We start from the raw sequence: 20,835 nt of genomic DNA, 5'->3' as shown, positions 1-20,835 counted from the left end.
ACACTCCTTATGAATGAACCCGAACATTGATGGGTCAACTAACATCCCTTATGAATGAACCCGAACAATAATGGGCCAACTAACACCCCTTATGAATGAACCCGAACAATAATGGGTCAACTAACACCCCTTATGAATGAACCCGAACAATAATGGGCCAACTAACACCCCTTATGAATGAACCCAAACAATAATGGGCCAACTAACACCCCTTATGAATGAACCCGACCCAATAGTACTTTCCAACCGCAGTCATTGGGAACAAGGGTGGAGCCAGCTTTTAGCTAGGGGTTCATTCGAACCCGGTCGATAGAAAAATATATCATTTATACATGATTAAAATTATTTTTTAATGTATCAATAGTAGGTGTTGAACCCCTTCAGCTAGATTTTCTTCAAATATTGAACCTCGTTAGTTGAAATCTCGGTTCCGCCTCTGATTGGGAGGTCCTACAGTCAAAGAGCAGAAGAATGATGTTCCTAATAGAAGGTACTTGAAATGATAAAAACTTAAGAGAATATACAAGCAAGTAAACTTAAAGAATGTACAAGCTAAGTTGCATTTGGAATTCAACATATCTCATTTTTTTCCAGATCAAACAAGTAGAGAAGGTACATATTTCATCTAATATTGAATTGCGATGAGCTAAAATGGAGCGACGTGGATAGTGAAGATTCATACAGCCGATTACAATCAGGAATTAGTCATCATCCATTGCACTGGTGTCATATTGTCTTCCACGGGCAAGGCATCCCCGTTAGCTAGAGGTCGTGGTCTCTTCTTTAGAACACCGATGCTCGTGGGAGAAACCAAGCTTGTAGCAGGCATATCGGAAGCATTTTGGTTCTCGAAACTTGTAACAACTTCAGGTAATGAAGAAACCGCGACAATCCCATCACAGTTGTTGGCGTTGGCGCCTTTGATTGCTAATTCAGAAAGTTGTTCCCTGGCAGTGTCTAGTTCAGGAGATTCCAAGGCAGTGTAGTTAAGAGCTTTACATGCTTTCTCGAGTATCGTTTGCAAGTACTTCCCCTGTGCTTCGATACGAAGCTGGACATGGCGTTGTACCTACTTCAACAAACCACGAAAATTTTCGTTTGACTACAAAAACATACCATGAAGAAACCTTCACACAAGGAAGTTGATAAGAAAAAGAAGCTACATATAAGGTAGATGTACTCTTTATAGTGCGATGCCATGAAAACTGTACGGGCTTGACCCAAAAGGAACAGCATCGCACCATGTTAAGAATGTCTCCGGTAGTGGCAGAGCCAGAAATTTTACTTGAGTGTCAGAATATAAAAAGTAGATACGCGTAGAAAATAAGGGAAGTCAGCATATAGTGTATACATATATATAACTATCTTCAACGTGCGTGGACCTGGAATGACTAAACTAAAATTTTGACCTAGCTAAATAGTGTAATTTTCCCGTGCCAGCTATGTTCCTCGGACTCTTCAATAATGTCAACGGGTGCATGTCGGATTAGTCAAAACTAGTGTATATTTTGGAGAATCTAACATGGTATGGTATCGAAAGTGAAGAGTCCGCACAACTTAGCGCGCCAGTGGTCTCTGGGCTGAGTTAGACCAACAAGAAGTTGAGACGCATAATTATGAACACCGGAAAATGAACAAGAAAAGGGAAAGGGACTGACCTCTAGCTGCTCTTGTAGTCTTCGCTGGACTTCCATCTGTACTCGGAAAGCCTCGGTAACTTGGTATCCACAGCTAAAAAAGATTTACGAGCATATTAAATTGATGCAAAGGACAACACTTTCTTTCTAAACAAGAAATTCTGAAGACGCTACATACTCATTTATATCCTGGGCAACTACTTTTGATGAACCCGACGCTGTGGAACTTGTATCTTGACTCTCTGCCATACATGATTCTGTTAACACACATAGGTAGTAACAATGTAAGAAGTAGGATTCAACTGTTCAAAAGCGTAAAATATAACAATCGCTATCTTTTCTTCCTCACGGAGATAGTAATCCGCATACTCCCATGTCCATCATATACTCCCGTTTTGCCAATATATATCCTCCCCTCATTCACACATACTCCCATACCCATTGTATACACCTCTCGGAGATGTCAATAATTACATATCAACGAAACTAATTATAAATGGAAAGAGAGCAACAAAAGAAAAACGGCAGTCAAATAGTGTCCAAATGCCTATAAATCATAGTCTAGTACACAAATGATTGCAAGTAGTGCACTAAATTGTAAGTACATACTCAACGTGCCACTTAAGGTTTTTAAGGTAATGTAGAAGTTGCACGCAAGGTAAAATAATTAGGATAATTAGCAGGCACGGATCAGAGTGTTCAAATACCGTCTTTATAGTTCTCCGCTGCCTCCTTAGATTGCTTCCCTAGGCGATATTTCTGCAAGGACATGTAAAATATGAAGAGTTCAAGATCTGCTTGCAAACTATATATGAAAAGACATTGAACTACTTATTCTTGATCTCTTTCTATTTCGACCCGAATCCTTTTGCCTTCTGCTTTGGCTAAAACTGAAAATGAAACGGACCCTGTGAAGTAGTATTTCGTTTCTACTTCGATCTGAAACTTTTTTGCTTTAGCTAAAACTGAGAGTTTAACTTAACAGTTTTTAGTCCTTGTTTAGCTAAAATCATATGCACGAACACATCATCAGTTCGTCGAAAACAACTACGCCTCAGTTCCAAACAAGTTGGGGTCGGCTTACGGCTATATGTTTCACTGACATTATCAATTCATTAATACAACATTTTGTCAAAGTGAAAATCAATTAAAACTAGAACCATCTCAATCATCATGACACGCATTGAACTTAACGATTTAAGGCCTACATTCTTATCTAAGTAAATTCAAATTTGAGAAGTAAATTTCAGAAATTGGCTCGGAATTGTCCCTAGTTCAATGTGATACAATAGATTAAGGTTGTAATTAAGCTAAACTCTTCACACCTAGCGTAGACTTGGATCTTGGGGTGGATGCTTAGATCGAGCATAGGGAAAGAGCGTCTCGGCAACTAAACACAGACTCTTTTCATAAAATATGAGACGAGAAAAAAACCTGCAGGTGTGACTTCAAATGATATAGGGTGAGTCCTTTCACCCCCATTGCCTTCATAATTGTTTTCGGTGTCGCCTCTGCAAAGTGAAGAAATAATTCCACAGTTAACATTGTACCACTGCCTTGCCCTAATTTAAGCAGGACAAGTAACGAGAAGACCGTATGATTCAAGAGGAATCAAGAATATTTCGGAAGATTTACATATAGCAAGACTACATGGTGACACTGACTGTTGTTCCCAAGAACAAAACCAACTAGTGATGTAATCGAATGTTATTGATTCACATTAACTTTATTCTAAATTATCGTGTACTAGTATTTCCCCTGATGGTATACCTATTCACTAGTTTATTCATCCGACGATCCCCACCACTATCTTTTTCTAACCCTTGAATTGTTAAGTCTTTTTTAAAAAATGAAAAAATAAAAATCTTTAGTCTATTGAATCAATAGAAATATAAAGAATCACTGGCAATTACTAGAAAGGAAAGTAAGACGCGTAAATTGAGGGAGTATCTATTTCGATAAGTCAAACACCAAGACAGCATCGAAAAGTATGTACATGTTATGTTGTATCTGACTCAACACGAGTCAAACACCAAGAATAAATGGCATCTATAGACAATTAAAATAAATGAAATAAAAAACTAATGGCCTCTTTGTATGTACAATTTTGCCTAGTGCAGGTTGTTCATCAATGAAGCAGGTCAGCCAGAAAAGCTCGACGTCAAGTTTGATATTCCATTATGACATGGATTTACTGAGAAACGAGTTTCTGCATTCCGTTCCGAAGGAGAAGATCATATAATACAACAAAACTTCAAAGCTCATGATAAAATATGAAACAGAAAAAAGTAAAAAAAAAAAAAAAAGACAAAAAAATCAAAATTCTCCCTTATCAATCGGAAACATGTGTGGTAATGTAATCCAAATTAAAAAGGAAGCGGACGTCAACTTCGTCAGCATGATCCACCAAAAATAATACTAATTTAGACACTCCGTAGTTACTTTAGATCTGAAAAAACTTTAACTAAAAAACAAAGTTCCTTCAGTAATCAACAACGACGACAACAACAAAACCCAGTATAATTCCACAAGTGGGGTTTGGGGAGGGTAGTGTGTAGTGTACGCAGACCTTACCCCAACCTTGCGAAGGTAAACATGCAAGGGAAAAATGAAAACTTGAAACCCGAGAGTGTATACAACAGAATTCTTTTTCTAGGAAACTATTCTTCCCCGAGAAAGTCCCCGGTGTATATCATTTGCTCCAACCAAGAGTAGCAGTTATTGTCAATCCTTAAAATCTAAAAAATTTAATCAAAATACTATCCGGTTTGCTTCTCAATCACCAACCAAACAACATTATTTTCCTAGAAAATGCTTTCCACTATGTTAAAAGACCCTATTAGAAGTAGAAAAAGAGGAAAACAAATAGTAGTATCACCGAAAAGGCAAGACACGTAATTTGAACTAAGGGAATAACATACAAATGTTACTAATGTATATAGTTGTATAAACCATAACACGCTTGCAACGAAAGAAATGAAAACTTTACAACAGAAGTCATTTTCTACAAAAATAGTTTTCCCAAGAAAGTCTTTTTTTTTTTTGGTTTCCAATCCGGTGTCCGGTATCCGCATTGGAGTCCGACTAATCCGGATTCGCGCTGCGTAGGGTCCCATTCGGGGGGAAGCGCTCCCTACCAAGGATCTTTCCATACCCAGGGCTCGAACCCGAGACCTCTGGTTAAGGAAGAGCAGCCCCATCCGTTACACCAAGAAAGTCTTATTTTCATATCATTTACTCCAAACCAACATTAGACATCATTATCAATCTTTAAATTCTCAAAAGTTTCATGAAACACCAACCAATTTGCTTTTCACGTACCAACCAAACATTATTTTTCCAAGAAAATACTTTTAACTAGATTAAATGATTCTACACAAAAGAGAAAAATGTTATTTTCCTTCTACGGGTACCAGAATCTGTATTAATACAACAACTTCATAACAAGTTCATGTATGAACAAGAACAGTTTTGAAGTTCTTTAACACCTTGAACACAAGATTATTACTAATCTATCCAAGAAGTGTGTTAGATATCAGAAATAGATGAAACAGAAATTTTAGACCAAGTCCCCCGAGTTCACGGAGTGTCCTTAAGGAATAATTCCCCTCACTATACCCGAGGTTATGGAATTTTCCTCCCAGGATAAAATGGCCTTCAATCCAATTATAGTGGTACCTCAAATAATTGGATTCCACGAATGCACTCAACGGTTTGAATGATCACACAAAATATTTTTAAGAGAAGAAGAGTTTTGTATTTTGAAAATTTCGTACCTAAACCTGTGAATGAAAGCAGGTTTATGTAGCCATAACATGCCATTTTGGAAAAGAGGCAATGGTTCCCTTCAAAGGTTGCACCTTTTCTGGAAAATTATGTCTGTTTGTCCAAGGAATATGTCTGTTCCGAACAGGCATATCATTTCTTGAAGCAGTGTGTCATTTTTTATCAGAAGCACCAGTTCGAAACAGTGCGCATCCTCCTGAAGCATCTTTTCAGTTTCTGCATGCATGTTTCGAAACACTACACAGAAAATATTTACTGCGTTATTCATTTTTCCCTTTGGTATTTTTCGGAATTCAAATAAATTTTGTCCAAAAAGATAGATCTCCTCGATCGATCATTTTCCAAAACAAAAACCAAAACCAAATCCGAAGCCAAGCGAGCGACGACGACGACGGCGCGAGGCATCTCTTATTTCTTGCCTCACTTAGCATGTGGAGTAAGTGTTTTCTATTAAAAACACTCCAAGTTTCCTTCTCCCACCAATGTGGGAGAATTAGTGAACTTTCCAATTTGGGGTACACCTTCTAAATTGGTGTCTCATTCCACCATTTTCTCTCAATTTTCCATTCACACCTTTTTCATACATATTGAACCCAACAGAAAATAAACACCGTATATTTGTAGGACTATATACCGATTACTCACCAACATGGGTTGTGGTGCAGTGGATGGGTCTGCTCCACCCTTAACCAAAGGTCGAGGGTTTGGCCCTGGGTATGGAGAAAACTCTGTTGGGAGCACTACGGACTAAAAAGTAAAGATTATCGCATAAATCAAGACGGAGTAAGTACTAATCACTCCACTGTTGGGAGCGCTGCCACCTTAATGGGCCCTGCAACGCGCTATCCGAATTAGTCGGGGCTTCAATGTGGGCACCGAATACCGAATGGGAAACCAAAAAAAAATAAATATATCGATTACTCTTTTTAAGACGGACTAAAAAGTAAAGATTATTGCATAAATTGAGACAAAGTACTAATCACTCCATTTCAATTTGTTTATCTTGCTTTCTTTTCAAGTCCATTTCAAAAAGAACATCTTCTTCCCTTCTCATAACTCTTTAATTTCAACTTTACACAAGTCATATTGGTACATTCAAACACAAGATTCATAAATTTTCTTTTACTTTATTAAAATCCGTGCAAACTCAACACCAAACAAACAACTAAAACGCCCAACTCTTTACTTTCAATTTTACACGTGTCATGTTGCTACATTCAAACAAAAAGATTTATAAATCTTTCTTTTACCTTCTTAAACCCCGTATCAAGTCAAAGTATACAAACAAAATTCAAACAACAACAAAAACAAAAACAACAACATACCCAGTATATTCCCACCTAGTGGGGTCTGGGGAGGGTAGAGTGTATGCAGGCTGTTTCCGGTAGACCCCCACCTTAGAACCAATAACAACATAGCAAACACAAAACATAAATGCATATAAACTTGTTCGGGCAAAATAAACTAACAACGCTAGCTACAAGATAAACTTTCTCAAATCCCCTGTCAAGTCAAAATCAAACAACAGTTTGATAACAAACTTTCTTAAACTCCGTGTCAAATCAAAACCAGACAAACAAATTGAACCAGACGAAGTCTTAGTAAACTTACTATCAGGACCACCAAGTTGAGTAACAGCATCAACAAATCTTTCATGTAGCTCAGCCGTCCACCGGAGACGTGGCCTATGATCTGCAGTTAAAACCAGACAAGCATCCCCTACCAAATTGTTCATTTCACCAGTAATTGAACTTTGTAAATTATGATGAAAATGATGATTATGATATTCACCCATTCCTCCATTTCTTTCCATACCCAAACCAGAATACATTTTCATTACCAAAAACTACAACAACTGAAATCCCACAAGTGAGGTCTGCGGACACTAGAGTATACGCAGACCTTACCACTACCTCGTGGAGATAGACAAGTTGTTTCCGAAAGACTCTAATGCAACAAATCCAGATACACAGAACAAGGAAATATAGCAACTAACAAGGAAACTGCGCAAAGTCTACAAGAGAGAAACCAGATTCCAAAAAACATAAATTAAAATTAAACTAATATGAACTCTGAATAGAAAAAAACTCAAAAAAAAAAATCAAATCTTGATTAATGTTTTGGACATTGAAGCACAAATTTTTGCTGGCTTAGTTGAGTAAATGGGGTTCTTTTTCCACTAATATGAGTTCTACACAATACAACAACAACATAAGCTCTGCGGATGATAGAGTATACGCAGACCTTACCACTACCACGTTGAGGTAGAGAGGCTATTTTTTTTCGAAAGACCCTCAGCTCAAATGTAGCAGGTACAAAAAGAAACAGTAAAGAAAATATAGCAACTAACAACAAAAACAATGCAACAAAAAATTGAATCTTGAATAATATTTTGGATATTGTAGAACAAATTTGTATACCCAAATGGGCAATGACAAATTTGGTTAAATGGTTTTATTTCCATTAATATGACCTCTACATAATCTATAGTAGTAAAAAATAATAAAAAAAAATTAAATCTAGATTAATATTTTCAACTAATATGAGCTCTAGATTATCTCTAGTAGTAAAAAAAATTTAAAACATTGAATCTTGATCAGTTGTTTTGGATATTGAGGAACAAATTTTTTCTAACCAAATGGGGTGGGTTGGGTGGGGGTGGGGGTGGGGGTGGGGGTGGGGTGGGGGTGTTTGACGGGGGGGGGGGGTTAGAGTGAGAGGAGGAATTGGAAGGACAAGACAGCAAAGTCCTGTTGTGTTCTGTCATTTTCTTGTCTCTATTTGCTGTCTGGTTTAAGAGAGTACGGGGTAATGGGAGTTGGTAAAAAAAATTATTATAAAATAATATATATTTTTTTTAATTCTTTTTTTTCGATCAAAAGTTGTTGCCCTAGAATCGAATTGATTTTAGATAGGGGTCTATCGAAAATAGTGATATCTAACGTAGAAGTTAGGTCTTCGTATATCTGATTTTTACAAGACCGTATTTTATAGAATTACATGTGGTTATATTATTATTGTATTACCATACTATTTTTGTCTCAATTTATATGGTACAGTTAGAATTTCGTATTAATTTATGTATGAAGTTAAAAGTTTAAGAGTCAACTAAGTTAAGTTACGAGTGTATAAAAATTAAATCGATAAAAATGTTATTTATTTATCTTTATTGGGTTAATGATTTTTTAATGATTTTATAAAAAATTATTGGGTTATTAATTCGATTTTGATTTTTTTATTATGTGCTTATTACTCCACGGCCACGGAATGTACGTATCAACACCTCAAATATTATCTCAATAACCCAATAAAAAATAAAAAACAAATCAATAACCTAATATTTTTTATAAAATCGTTAACCCAATAAAAATAAATCAATAACATTTTTATCGGTTCGATTTTTATACACCTGTAACTTAAATTATAATTTCTTACTCCATTAATTATAATAAAAAAATATATTTGTCCATGTGAGTCTCCTTAAAATCCTAATTGAAATACTAATTAGAAACTAATATGAACATTATCAAAAAAATTAATTTTATATTTTTAACACACACCAAAAAAAAAAAGGGAGAGGGGATGGGACAGTTAGGTGGGTTGGGGGTGCGGGGTTTACATTTAAAGTTCACATTTAAATAAGGGGCAGGGGCAGGGCGGTTACATGGAATGGGAAGGTTAGCTACGTGGGGTGAGGTTACATTTAAAAGTGGGGGAAAGTAAAGGGCCGTGTAAGTTGTAATAATTTATTACAACTTATAAACACTGTTTATAGTTTGTACTCCCTTCGTTTAAAAAGGAATGACATACTTTTCTTTTTAATCCGCTTAAAAAAGAATGATTTCTTTTATTTTTTGGTAATACTTTAATTTCAACTTTCCACATGGCATGTTTAGGACCACAAGATTAAAGGGCATTTTGATAAATTTGACACAACTTTAATTTAAGGTCATAAGATTCAAAAGTCTTTTTTATTTTCTTAAATTTTATGTCAGGTCAAAGTAGGTCATTCTTTTTTAAACGGAGGGAGTAATAATTTATTACATTTTACAAACACTGTTTGTAAAACATAATAATTTATTATAAACTGCATGATTTGATATAAAAATTGATGTGATAACACACTATTTTTTTGTTTTTTGTGGAAAATGTAATAAATTATTATGTTTTACAAACACTGTTTGTAAAGCGTAATAATTTAATACGTTTTACAAATCGTGTTTACCATTTATTTTCGTCAGTCGATCGTTAAGAAAAAGGTGAAAATCGTAATTATTTATTAAGTTTAGCTTATTTTGGTAACTTATTAAATAAGTAACCTATTTTGGTTATTTTTTATTTTGTGGCTTATTTGGTTCCGAGTTCAAATTAAAGTTTGATCATATATGATGAAAATTAATTATTTATCTTACTTAGGGTTTTTTTATTTGAAATTCGTGCACATATATAATAAAATTGAAGTTCAAATAAAAATATTTAAAGTCAGACAAAAATAATTAAATTTTAATCATATGATTAAAATCACAATAAAAATATTTGGAAATTCAATTATTTTTTGACTGAACATGAACTTCACTAACATGTAACTTTAGAAATTTTTTAACTTTCAAAATCATATTCAAATTTGAGATTTAAAATCATGTCTCGAAGGTAAAGCTGATGTACAGGTTTCATAAATAAATAATTGATTTGAAATCAAAAAATCAAATCAAAATTTCCCCATTTCTTTTTGCATTTAAATTTAATGTACTTTCGTTATAAAAAATTCTAAACTATCAACTTAACTTAGATTACCTAATTATTTTTGTAAATTTTTTAAAAATTAAACTAATAACTTGCTGTAGCAGATTAAACTTATCTAATAATATAGAATGTTTTTATACACTACACAAAACTTAAATTCTTTTTTTGGAAGATTTGACATCAAAAACTTGAAATTATAATTTTATGGTCAAAACTACTTATTTGGGCCAATTTTTTTTATTTTTTTTAAATAAAAATTCCCCAAAAGAGAAGCAAAAAGAAAAAAAAAAATCCTTAAACCTTTTCAAGAACAAAAACCTTCAAATCTGAAACTCAGAATCAAAACTAGCTTATGGCCACTTCAAGAAATTTTTTCTCTCTTTTCCAAAAACCCAAAGGTTATTTTTCTCTCTTTTACTCTGTACTATAATTTTTTATTCATTTCAATTAATTTTTTTGTTACCTAAATTTTTCTGAAGTTTTAATGATGTTTGTTTTCAGTGATTCCATTTGAGTTCTTGGGTCAGCAGCAATCTTCAGCTTTGTTGTCTACTCACATTGTTGGTGACACCCCAATTCTTGTAATTTCTCTATTTCTCTTTATTGCTTATCTTTTTTTAGTTTATGATATACTCCCTCCGTCCCATTTTATGTGTCGCCTTTTGATCGGGCACTGAGTTTAAGAAATAAGTAATGATTTTGTGAATTTTACAAAATTATCCTCTTTAAAGTTATTTTATTGTTTATTTTTGAGTTGTCTTTTCTTGTTAAGTGGAATTGTTACTAAATAAGGAAAGGTATTTTTTTTGGGACGAACCAAAGAGGAAATGGCGATACATAAAATGGGATGGAGGGTGTAATATGTATGTGCATTTGGTATGTTGTTTCTTGTACTTCGATTGTCGTGTTATCTTTTGAGGTGATTAGGTATGATATGGAGCGGTTACATGACCCTTGATAGGAAGGTGTGGAGGACGCAAATTAGGGCTGAGGATTAGTGGGTTAGGAGTGCGTCTGTAATAGCAGGAAGGAGTGCTTTGTTTGTATCCGTGCTTGTATTTAAATGTTTGTTGTATTCCGATGATGTTTGTGATCTCGAATAGATAGTTTATAGTATTACTCTGTCGGTGTCTTGTTCTCTACTCACAACTTATTGGCTTAAAGATTCAATTTTTTGGAAAGTGTTTTCATTTTCTTTAGAGATATTTAATAAAAGACGATAACCTTGCTCATAATTTGTGAAAAAATTGTTCTTGGAGAAAACCCTTTTTATTATTCAAGTTAACAAACAGTGGAAAATGATTTTGTCAAGGAACCGTTTCAAGAGAACTTTTTTTGGCATACCAAACACACCCTTTTAGTTTTTCATCGACTTGTTGGCTTAAAGTGGTGAAAACACTTTTCACCATCCACGTTAACAAAGGTGCAAAATGATTTCTTCAAGGAACCATTTCAAGAAAACTTTTTTTTGGCATACGAAACATACCCTTTTAGTTTGAACTTGATTTATTGGCTTATTTCTTGTATATTGGTAATGTGAAGGTTAGAGATTTCATTCACAAGGCATTGTATGATCCAAATGTCGGGTATTTCTCCCAGAAATCAACGTCAGTTGGAGTGCTTGATAGTAGCATTAAGTTCAATCGGCTTGAAGGTAATTGATGCCAATTTTACTTTATTGTTGCTTCGTCTGTTCGATGACTTAAGTAGGGACTTGTCGAATTGTAATGCTACATTAGTTCTCAGGAACACACTTCAATCGTAAATTAGTTGGAGCACGATCAATCAATAACAGTTTAGTATGAAGAAGAGGCTATCAATAACTACGGCTCAATTCTATATTAGCTGGAGCCAGCTATATAATCCGCTGCATCAATTTAACTGTATTCAGGTGCTATTCAGACAGCATTAGTCATAGTTTGTAAGAGCTTAGGACTGAATATGCTATTACGAAGCTCACATAAGCAGATTTCTCTTTAATATGAAGTGCAATGCTTCAAATTACGGTCTTTAGAGATTGAACTGCTGGACGTAAAAATCAAGTAACTGTATTACTGAAATTTTGAATTTTAAGAAAATAAACCAATTCATCTAAATTTGTCCAATCTTTGCGGCAAATGATTCCTACTGGAAAAACCTGTCTTTCGAGAGTATGACAGTCCTGATACAAGATACAACTATTCCTCAGAATGCTCAAACAATTTCCTCCGTTAACTAAGGAAGCAGGAGATATGAAATGCTATGATGCTTTCAGTTGCATGATTGTACAATCGAAAAGAAGTCGTCCTTTTTTAATTCAATAAATCTAAAGAAATTGTCCTTACAAGATGGACCATACGAATTTTGGATGTTTTAGGTAGGAAAGCATACATGAAGCATTTGGATAAGATTTACCAGCAGAGTGATGTATCATGGTTTACTCCAGTGGAGCTTTTTAAGGTAATATTATTATCTTATCCTTCTAATATAATTGCTAATTATATGTGAGGAAATTATGTAGACCATCTTTTGGGGTATCTACTGGCCTAAGTTTTCCTGTATTGTCAATATTTACTAGTCTTGTCTCTTTATGGTGACTGGTGTAGTAGCACGACTCTTTCCAACTACTGTTTTGGCATTGGTGTCCACTACTGGCAGTGCACACCACATTTATCTTGAAGTGATATATCATTCTATGTCAACTAACCTGTCAAGTCAGCTCTGCACAACTAAATGTCTAGTTAAGAGTCTTTGTATATTGACCTATTTAATTCAATCTTCCATATTAAGATCAAGGAGAACCACGTCAGGGGTTGCAAAGCTATTTAGTCAGCTGCGGAATCTGTGTTCAACCATCAGTTCCATGTTATGTAACAGTAACTACTTTCCGCATACTCAAGTTGACTTTTTAGTTTTCATTTACCAACTCAACTTTTGTCATCACCTTGAGTTTGAGATAGTGCGTTGAAAATAACTGAAATACAACAACGTATACCCAGTGTAATCCCACAGGTGGGATTTGAGAAGGTGGTGGGTACGCAGACCTCTTACCCCTACCTTGTGAAGGTGAAAGTATCGGAAATATGAAGTTATATCTTAACTTGTCTAGATTTAATAAACTTAGCCTAGAATATTATGTAGGATGTGGTCATGGATGTGTTGTCAATAATACATGGCGTTATTTTTTGTCCGTATTGTTTGGTAAATATAAATTTGTGCTAAGGGTATTTTTGTGCTGAAAAAAGGTACATTTATAATTATATTACAGTTAAGTTGAGGTAACCAAAATTTTCATCTATATGAATCTTTCCTCTTCAAAACCTTCTTGTTGTTTACTACTCTACCTGTTAGATGCATTCATATCATTTGGAATTTTCTGCAGCCCTGGTATGCACATGGGATAGCTGAATCCATTTTGCGTACTACAAACCTATCTGTGCCACTAAAAGTAAGTTCCTTAATATTGTAAGAACGTAGCTTTTTAGGTGCATTACGATCTTTTCATTTTCCACTGAAGCTTATTACTATACATGCTCTCCATTTTTTCGTCTTAAAATTTTACTTTATTGATAAATCCTTCACTTGCTTTACATGTTGACTGTTAGTTCTTTGGGTGTAGATATATGAAATAGGCGGTGGATCAGGAACCTGTGCGAAAGGCATCCTGGATTACATAAAGTTAAATGCACCTACAAGAGTTTATGATAATATCAGTTACACGTATGTGATAATGCTCCTAGTGTCTTTCCTAATTGAGAATGCTTCACATGATGAACTTGTTGTGGAATGGCTTCAGAGTTACAGAGTAAAGCATTTCTAATAAAGCAAAAGACGAATTTGTTTAAGTACGTTAGGGCATCCAAAAGGGGTTATGAAGGTTTTGTGCTACTACTCCATTCACGGTCTAAAGGTTTTGGGTTAAAAGCTCGGATTCTTTCATATGGTGTTCAGAACTAACCTTAAGTATGCACTTTAGGCACTCGTAATTCCACATTAAGGTCCATCGTTGAATCTTGAAGTTGGATTAGACGTGGGGAAGGGTGTCGATTTATATAATATCCCACATTGGTTAAAAGCACCTCAAAAGGATATTTATGGTCTTAGACCACTCCATTCGATTGTAAGATTTTACGGTAGATGCTCAGGTAGCCAAAGGGAAACTTACGAGGAACAAAGCTGATTTTTCTTCTTTTTCCCAATGCAAAAGATTTTCTTAGATTAGGTATACATGCATTATTTTTCTGGGCAGTTAGAATCATTCTTTCCATGAGAGGACGATATTTCTCCCTCTTTCTTCAAACATTTTTCTCTTTTAAAGGCGTTTGCAGCTTCTCTGGCAGAAATGCAAGGTAAGGCTGCGTACGATACACCCTCGTGGTGGGGCCCTTCCCCGGTCACCGCACATAGCGGTAGCTTTAGTGCACCGGGCTGCCCTTTTAAGTATGTGCTGTAATTCTGATTAAAATCATGCAATCCTGAGACCTGGTTGCTCAGAGGGTTTAAAAAAGTGATAGCTTAGAAGGGTAATTCCTTTTAGATTTTGAGTAGACAATCACAGATGCATGCTTGGTTGATATCAGTCTATGCCTTTACAGTGGACCAATAAATGGTGCATCTCAAGTTCTCTAATATCATATTACATTGAAAGGTTAGAGCGTTTCTTCTATTTCCCCCTTACCAACATTACACCAAAGAGAAGTTGACGACCTATCCATTTGTCGTAAATGAAGAAGGCTCAAGAAGCCGAAAAAATTATTAAGTAATGTTAAATACAAGTCAAAAGTGTGTAACCATGACGTGGTTATATCCTCTTATGACTGTGACAGCCGACAAGAAGTGATTTATAAAGAATTGTATTTTTTAAATCAATATTAACCTTACAGTTGACGCATATAAAGTTTCAAAAGGGTGTCCAGTGAGTTTAAATAACAGAGCAGAATATTAGTGCAACATAGCATATGCTGTTCCTTTTATCATTCTTTTCTGCACAGGTGCTTCATTCAATCAATCCTTAAAGAAATACTAAATTCCATCTTCTCTTGAGTACAGTTCAGTTGAAATCAGTTCCTCACTTGCAGCAAAGCAGATTGAAACTGTTGGTGAAGTCGATAGTCACTTATCGAAGTTTAGAGTAGAGCGCCGTGATGCTACCGACAGGAATGGATGGGGTATGATGCTGTTATTTATCCGATCCTGTTCTTTATTTTGCACTATTGCTTAGCAGCTTAAGTTGCATTGTCACAGATGATATATGTGCAAGTATATCCTTGCTCATTGATCTTATTATGGTGGATTGAAATTCCGTTTGTTTGGTTTCTAAAGGTTGACCTATTCTGCACACTAAAAGAAGTTTTCTTGATAAAGCAGGGGATGTGGATGAACAGCCTTGTTGGGTTATCATGCTAGAGGTATGGGTATTTTCTTAATTCTTCTTTTTTTGTAACAAGGTAAATAGTTTGTTAATGTGGGAAAAATTCCCGTATACAAGCCATGTACCAAAGATTAGAGAACCTTCACAATATATGGTTCTCTACAAATGTCACCCAATCTTTTATACGACAAGGACTAATGGCATGCTCGTAATGAGCACTTTGCAAATCCTACAAGAACGTAATCTCAATTCATGTATTTTGGATTTGGTATGCCCCATTAAACTGTGAACCTGAAAGCTTGTGTCCTCAGAAAGAGTAACTTTCTGGCCTAAACTAACTAGTATATACATAAGGTGGATAGTGAACCATTAATTTATTCATTCAGATTATTAACAATTGAGTAATGTTTTAGGTGCTTGACAATCTTCCTCATGATCTCATTTACGCTGAGAATCAAACGTCTCCATGGATGGAAGTGTGGGTTGAAAGAAAACAAGGGTAATTCACTTTGTACTGTTGAAATGACATATTTACACTTTGTGCTTTGGAATTTTTTTCATCGAGGCCTGAGCAAATTTTACATTTTTGACAGAGATATTTCGTCGATAGTAGATAGGTGGACAACGCTAAGAATGTTGCTAATAAAGTAGTATTTCCACAAGCATAGTTATCTACCACACTTGCTATGTGATCATCTATGCGTGTAGGTCATCTGGGGTTTATGTTTACATGGAGTGCTATAAATGAAATTAGTTGGTAATTATGCCCGTACAACGTGTGCTCCCCCGCCCCCCCCCCCTTTTTTTTTTTTTTTCCTTTTTCTCTTTGGGTGGTTGGTCTTTCATTTGTAGAGTCTTATTTCTATCTGCAGAAAGGGGATTGTTGAGGGAAAATATTGTGATGGACTTTCTACATATTATGGAACTATTCCTTGCCCTTTGATTGATAAATCCTGAGAACTAATAGAACCAGCAGTAAGTATTGTTTTTTTGTTATGTGGATCTGTTATGCCACTCCCAACTCCGTACACATATGGAAAAACGGGAACTGCATAAAGAAGTAAGAGAAGATAAGAGAGTAAGTTTGTTTTATAGGTGGATTTAGCTTGACGCTGAATTATTTTGGATTGGCGGTATTGTTCATTAGTAGGTTAAATGGTCGAGCAAGATTGTCAATCTGTCCATAATGCTAAAACACATATTTGTCTTCTTTTAACAGGGAAAAACTCTCAGAGTTGTATAGGCCAATTGAAGACTCGTTAATCAAATCTTGCATGGAGATCATAGATATGCCTGATGCTACAACTAGTTCAGCCATGAAAAATATTTGGGCAAAAGTCTTTCCGAAGCCAAGATGGTGTTGGCTTCCCACTGGTTGCATGGTAATAATTCTGCAATGTTGATTAAGCTCTTTCCTTAGTTTAGGTTAACATATTAAATGCTCATGCTTGGAAAAAAATATCATATACTCATGCAGTACTGCTTCTAAAATTCAGAAACTTCTAGAAGTTTTACACGGAGCTTTACCGAAGATGTCTTTAATCGCTTCCGATTTCAGTTATCTACCTGATGTTAAAATTCCTGGTGAAAGAGCTCCACTTGTTTCAACCAAGGTACATTCCACTTTATCTCTTTATGCCATTGCTTTTCTGTGCTTTGTTGTAGGATCTCTTATCTTTGATTATACTAGTACAACTAAAACATCTTAGTCAAATTAGTTTCTGAGACAAGGGTGTCATTATTTGGATGCTGGTTGTTGGAGGAGTGCAGTGGGCTGTCAAATGAAGCAATTGTCTGCATTAATTGTTAAATATTTATAAAATTAAAACGTGAACCATTGGCTCAAACGCAAGAATTGTTCGTTCCTTGTACTTGTTTGTTGATCCGATGCTTGTTTACTGTTCGTATCTTTTTCTCATTGTTGCTATGATTATAGCGCACATATTATAGGATGGAGTCTCTAGTTAGGTGGGTTGGGGGAGGTGGGTGCTTGCAGTTTGATAGTGTATCGTACTACTTCGTGGGTGCCTTATTTCTATTATTTCATCTCATCTCATGTTTTATTACGACCTTTTTTTACTGTCTCTGTGACTTGAGCCGGGGGTCTATCGGAAACAGCCTCTCTACTTCTTCGGAGGTAGTGGTATGGACTGCATACATTTTACCCTCCCCAGACCCCACTAGGTGGGAAATTACTGGGTATGTTGTTGTTGTATGTCTTGTTGGACATTGGGGTCTGAGCCTTAGGTAGGAGAAACTGTTTAAAAAACCGCCTTCCATCTCCTCTCTTGAATCTGTCACTTAAATCTCCGTGAATATCCGCTAGGGATGACTCTTCCTCTGCATCTGTTGCTATGGAACTTCTCCTTTCAACTCACATCATTCTTTAATCTTGAATGTACATGGATCGTTCATTTATCTCGTGCGTAGCCATGTCGGACAGGCATGTCATTGTATCCAAAGAACCAATGTGAATAGTTGATTGCAAATTTGCAGTAGTTTTCTTTGACATGCATTGCACTTGATATATTTTCTGGCAGTTGCCTTTTTTCGTGTAAAAGTGTCGTATGTGTTAATCCTTTGTCATCTTTAAGGCCAGAGCTTGCTTTAAGTATTTTTTTATCTTTTATCAGTTTATTCATTTTTTATTTTTGTAATATGTTTACTGACATCTTATAAATGCATTTACGCTTTTCATATTAAATGCAGAAAGATGGAAGCAGCTCTGATTACAACAGTTATTTGGATGCAAAGGTGAGGTGATCTGATCGTTATCTTTTGTATTTCTCCCGGGATTTTATCATGAAATGTTGTTTATAAGAGGTATTTGTCTGATGGACTATCACTCCAGCAGCGAGAATACTTCGTTTTTGGCATAATACATATACCAACATTCATACTTGGCCTTAACCGGCAAGTAAGCACTCCTACTTAGAGATTGCACACACCTAGACACGTCAACTTGGCCTCAGCTGGCAACTAAACACTCCAACTCGTCCTCCCTGGATCTCATGGACACCTGATGCCGACGTGGCATATGCATTCTGGAGGTGTCTAGATGTGCACTATCAAAGTTGGAGTACTTATCAGCTGAGGACAAAGTTTGAGCGTATGTATGTATTAGCCTTTGTTTTTCGTTTCACCCTTCTCTTCCGTGGTCACAACTCATGGACTGATGGTAAAACATGTAAGAAACTCTTTTGCTCGCAAAACTGATTTTGATCGGCTTAATCTTTCTGTCCTATGGAAATATGATAGAGTCGGTTGACGTGAGCCAAATACGTCATGTCACTGTGAAACTTTGAGCATCTCTAGTGTAGTAACATCTGTGCTTGGTCACAACGTTATATATATATTTTGTTTGCAGGGGGACGCCGACATATTCTTTCCAACAGATTTTTCGCTCCTGGAACGGATGGATCATTACTGCTCTGGATGGATGAAGCAGCAAAAAGATGGCGAGCCATTGAAGCGGGGAAAAAAAAGACGTACTCTATCGGTAATTCCTACTCTTCAGCTGCGAGAAACCACGTTCTCCTTTTCTTTCTTTCGTCGGTGTATATTCATTCATGTAAATATTTGTTATAGCTCGACACAGCAGCATTTATGGAAGAATTTGGTCTCCCAACAAAGACGAGAACTAAAGATGGATATAACCCTCTGCTTGACGACTTCAAAAACACCAAATTTTATTTGAGCGTTCCCACACACAACGTCAAATAGACACTTCTATAGAAATGTCGTTCAAGGAAGCTCGTAACACAAGTGTAGAGAGGACACTTCTCATCGTGACTTGAATTGATGAAACATATTGTTCAACCTTCAGTTCAGCAGCCGGAACAGTTTTTGAAGACGCTGGAGATAACAGAGTTGTCGATGTTCTTCTATAGCAAATGATACCGGGGTAGCCGTCTGGGGGAGTTTGTTTGATCAGATTAAGAATGTTTGTGATTCTTGGCTACGAACGTGTTAACAATGAGTATCAAGAGTGGTAGAAGAGATTGATGATATATATTTTTCACTCTTTAGAGTTCAACAAGAGAATTCACTTTCATAGCAGTTAAAATATAGCACTGGCAAATGCCAAACGTGTTTCTGTTTTTCTTTTTCTTTTCTGTTCTGTGCACTTCTTTAAATGGTCATATTTACAGGAAATAATGAGAATCTACTGTTTTATATTTCTGTGTTTCCTTTTCCTACCAAATTTTGGTTTGTAGACATCTTTCAAGCTAGTCCAGTAGGTCACGGGTTCGAGCTGTGAAAGCAGTCATTGATGCTCGTATTTGGGCGGATTGTCTACATTACGTCCCTTGTAATGCGTTCTTTTTTTGGACCTTGCGTGAACGCAGAATGCTGTGTATCAGACCGTCCGTCTCCTTTTTTGGAGCTTGCACGAACGCAGAATGCTTTGTGTATCAGACTGTCCGTCTCCTTTTTTGGAGCTTGCACGAACACAGAATACTGTGTATCAGGCTGTCTCCTTTTCTAGACCTTGCATGAACACGGAATGCTTGTGTATCAGACCGTCTCCTTTTCTGGACCTTGCGTAAAACGGAATGCTTGTGTATCAGGACGTCTCCTTTTCTGGACCTTGTGTGAACACGGAATGCTTTGTGTATCAGACCGTCTCCTTTTCTGGACCTTGCGTGAATACGGAATGCTTTGTGTATCAGGCTGTCTCCTTTTCTGGACCTTGCAAGAATGCAAAATGCTTTGTGTATCGGACCGTCTCCTTTTCAGGACCTTGCGTGAACACGGAATGCTTGTGTATCAGGTCGTCTCCTTTTCTGGACCTTGCGTGAACACAAAATGCTGTGTATTTGGTTGTCTCCTTTTTTAGACCTTGCGTGAACACGGAATGCTTGTGTATCAAGCTGTCTCCTTTTCTGGACCTTGTGTGAACACATAATGCTTTGTGTATCAGACTGTCTTTTTTCTTTTCCATGCTAGTCCTATCAAGTTTGTTTTAAAATTTTTGGTCTATCGATCAAGTGTGCTTCATGGAAATGAAGGTAAAAGAATGGTGAAGGCATATTTCGAAAATCTCTTAAATTTGTCAATAAATTTTATTTAAACACTCGAATTATGATCTATTTTGATGAGCATCCAAACACGTGATAGAATATGTCACAAAGTAAAATATTTCAAACTTGATTTTTAAAAGGTATGTGTCCAAGGTGTGTCATCTCCTTCTAGCACATCATTAATCATTTGGATTCCATCGAATCAATGTTATACACACTTCTTAATAATGGCTAGCATAAAAGTAATAAACCTTCTAGCCTTGTCAGGAGGGACAGAAGAGAGATGTTTTCTATC

The 20,835-nt window shown here is 36.0% G+C and overlaps 2 protein-coding genes across 3 annotated transcripts; one reads left to right on the top strand and one right to left on the bottom strand.

Annotated features, from left to right (window-relative positions):
• Window positions 1–536: 536 nt before the first annotated feature.
• On the bottom strand, window positions 537–8,243 carry LOC107851325 (protein PHR1-LIKE 3). 2 transcript variants are annotated; one of them, XM_016696284.2, is made up of 6 exons: window positions 7,035–8,243; window positions 3,072–3,148; window positions 2,345–2,396; window positions 1,816–1,894; window positions 1,659–1,731; window positions 537–1,069 (listed from the first exon to the last, which is right to left on the bottom strand). In XM_016696284.2, the coding sequence occupies exons 1-6, from the start codon at window positions 7,258–7,260 to the stop codon at window positions 695–697; spliced, it is 882 nt and encodes a 293-aa protein (XP_016551770.1). In that variant the 5' UTR covers window positions 7,261–8,243; the 3' UTR covers window positions 537–694. The 2 variants fall into 2 exon arrangements, with proteins under 2 accessions (XP_016551770.1, XP_016551771.1); XM_016696285.2 differs by having other exon boundaries at window positions 1,816–1,879; window positions 7,035–8,077.
• A 2,070-nt stretch (window positions 8,244–10,313) lies between these two features.
• LOC107851445 (protein arginine methyltransferase NDUFAF7 homolog, mitochondrial) lies at window positions 10,314–19,694 on the top strand. Its single transcript, XM_047401290.1, has 14 exons — window positions 10,314–10,564; window positions 10,668–10,747; window positions 11,709–11,820; window positions 12,523–12,605; window positions 13,528–13,593; window positions 13,765–13,865; window positions 15,195–15,313; window positions 15,513–15,553; window positions 15,930–16,015; window positions 16,736–16,898; window positions 17,013–17,129; window positions 18,226–18,270; window positions 18,884–19,015; window positions 19,105–19,694. The coding sequence occupies exons 1-14, from the start codon at window positions 10,519–10,521 to the stop codon at window positions 19,237–19,239; spliced, it is 1,326 nt and encodes a 441-aa protein (XP_047257246.1). The 5' UTR covers window positions 10,314–10,518; the 3' UTR covers window positions 19,240–19,694.
• Window positions 19,695–20,835: the final 1,141 nt, after the last annotated feature.

This window comes from Capsicum annuum, chromosome 12 (assembly GCF_002878395.1).
Source record: "Capsicum annuum cultivar UCD-10X-F1 chromosome 12, UCD10Xv1.1, whole genome shotgun sequence".
Classification (NCBI taxonomy): Eukaryota; Viridiplantae; Streptophyta; class Magnoliopsida; order Solanales; family Solanaceae; genus Capsicum; species Capsicum annuum.
The sequence above is the reverse complement of the archived record's forward strand: the minus strand, read 5'-3'. Positions and strand labels throughout refer to the sequence as shown.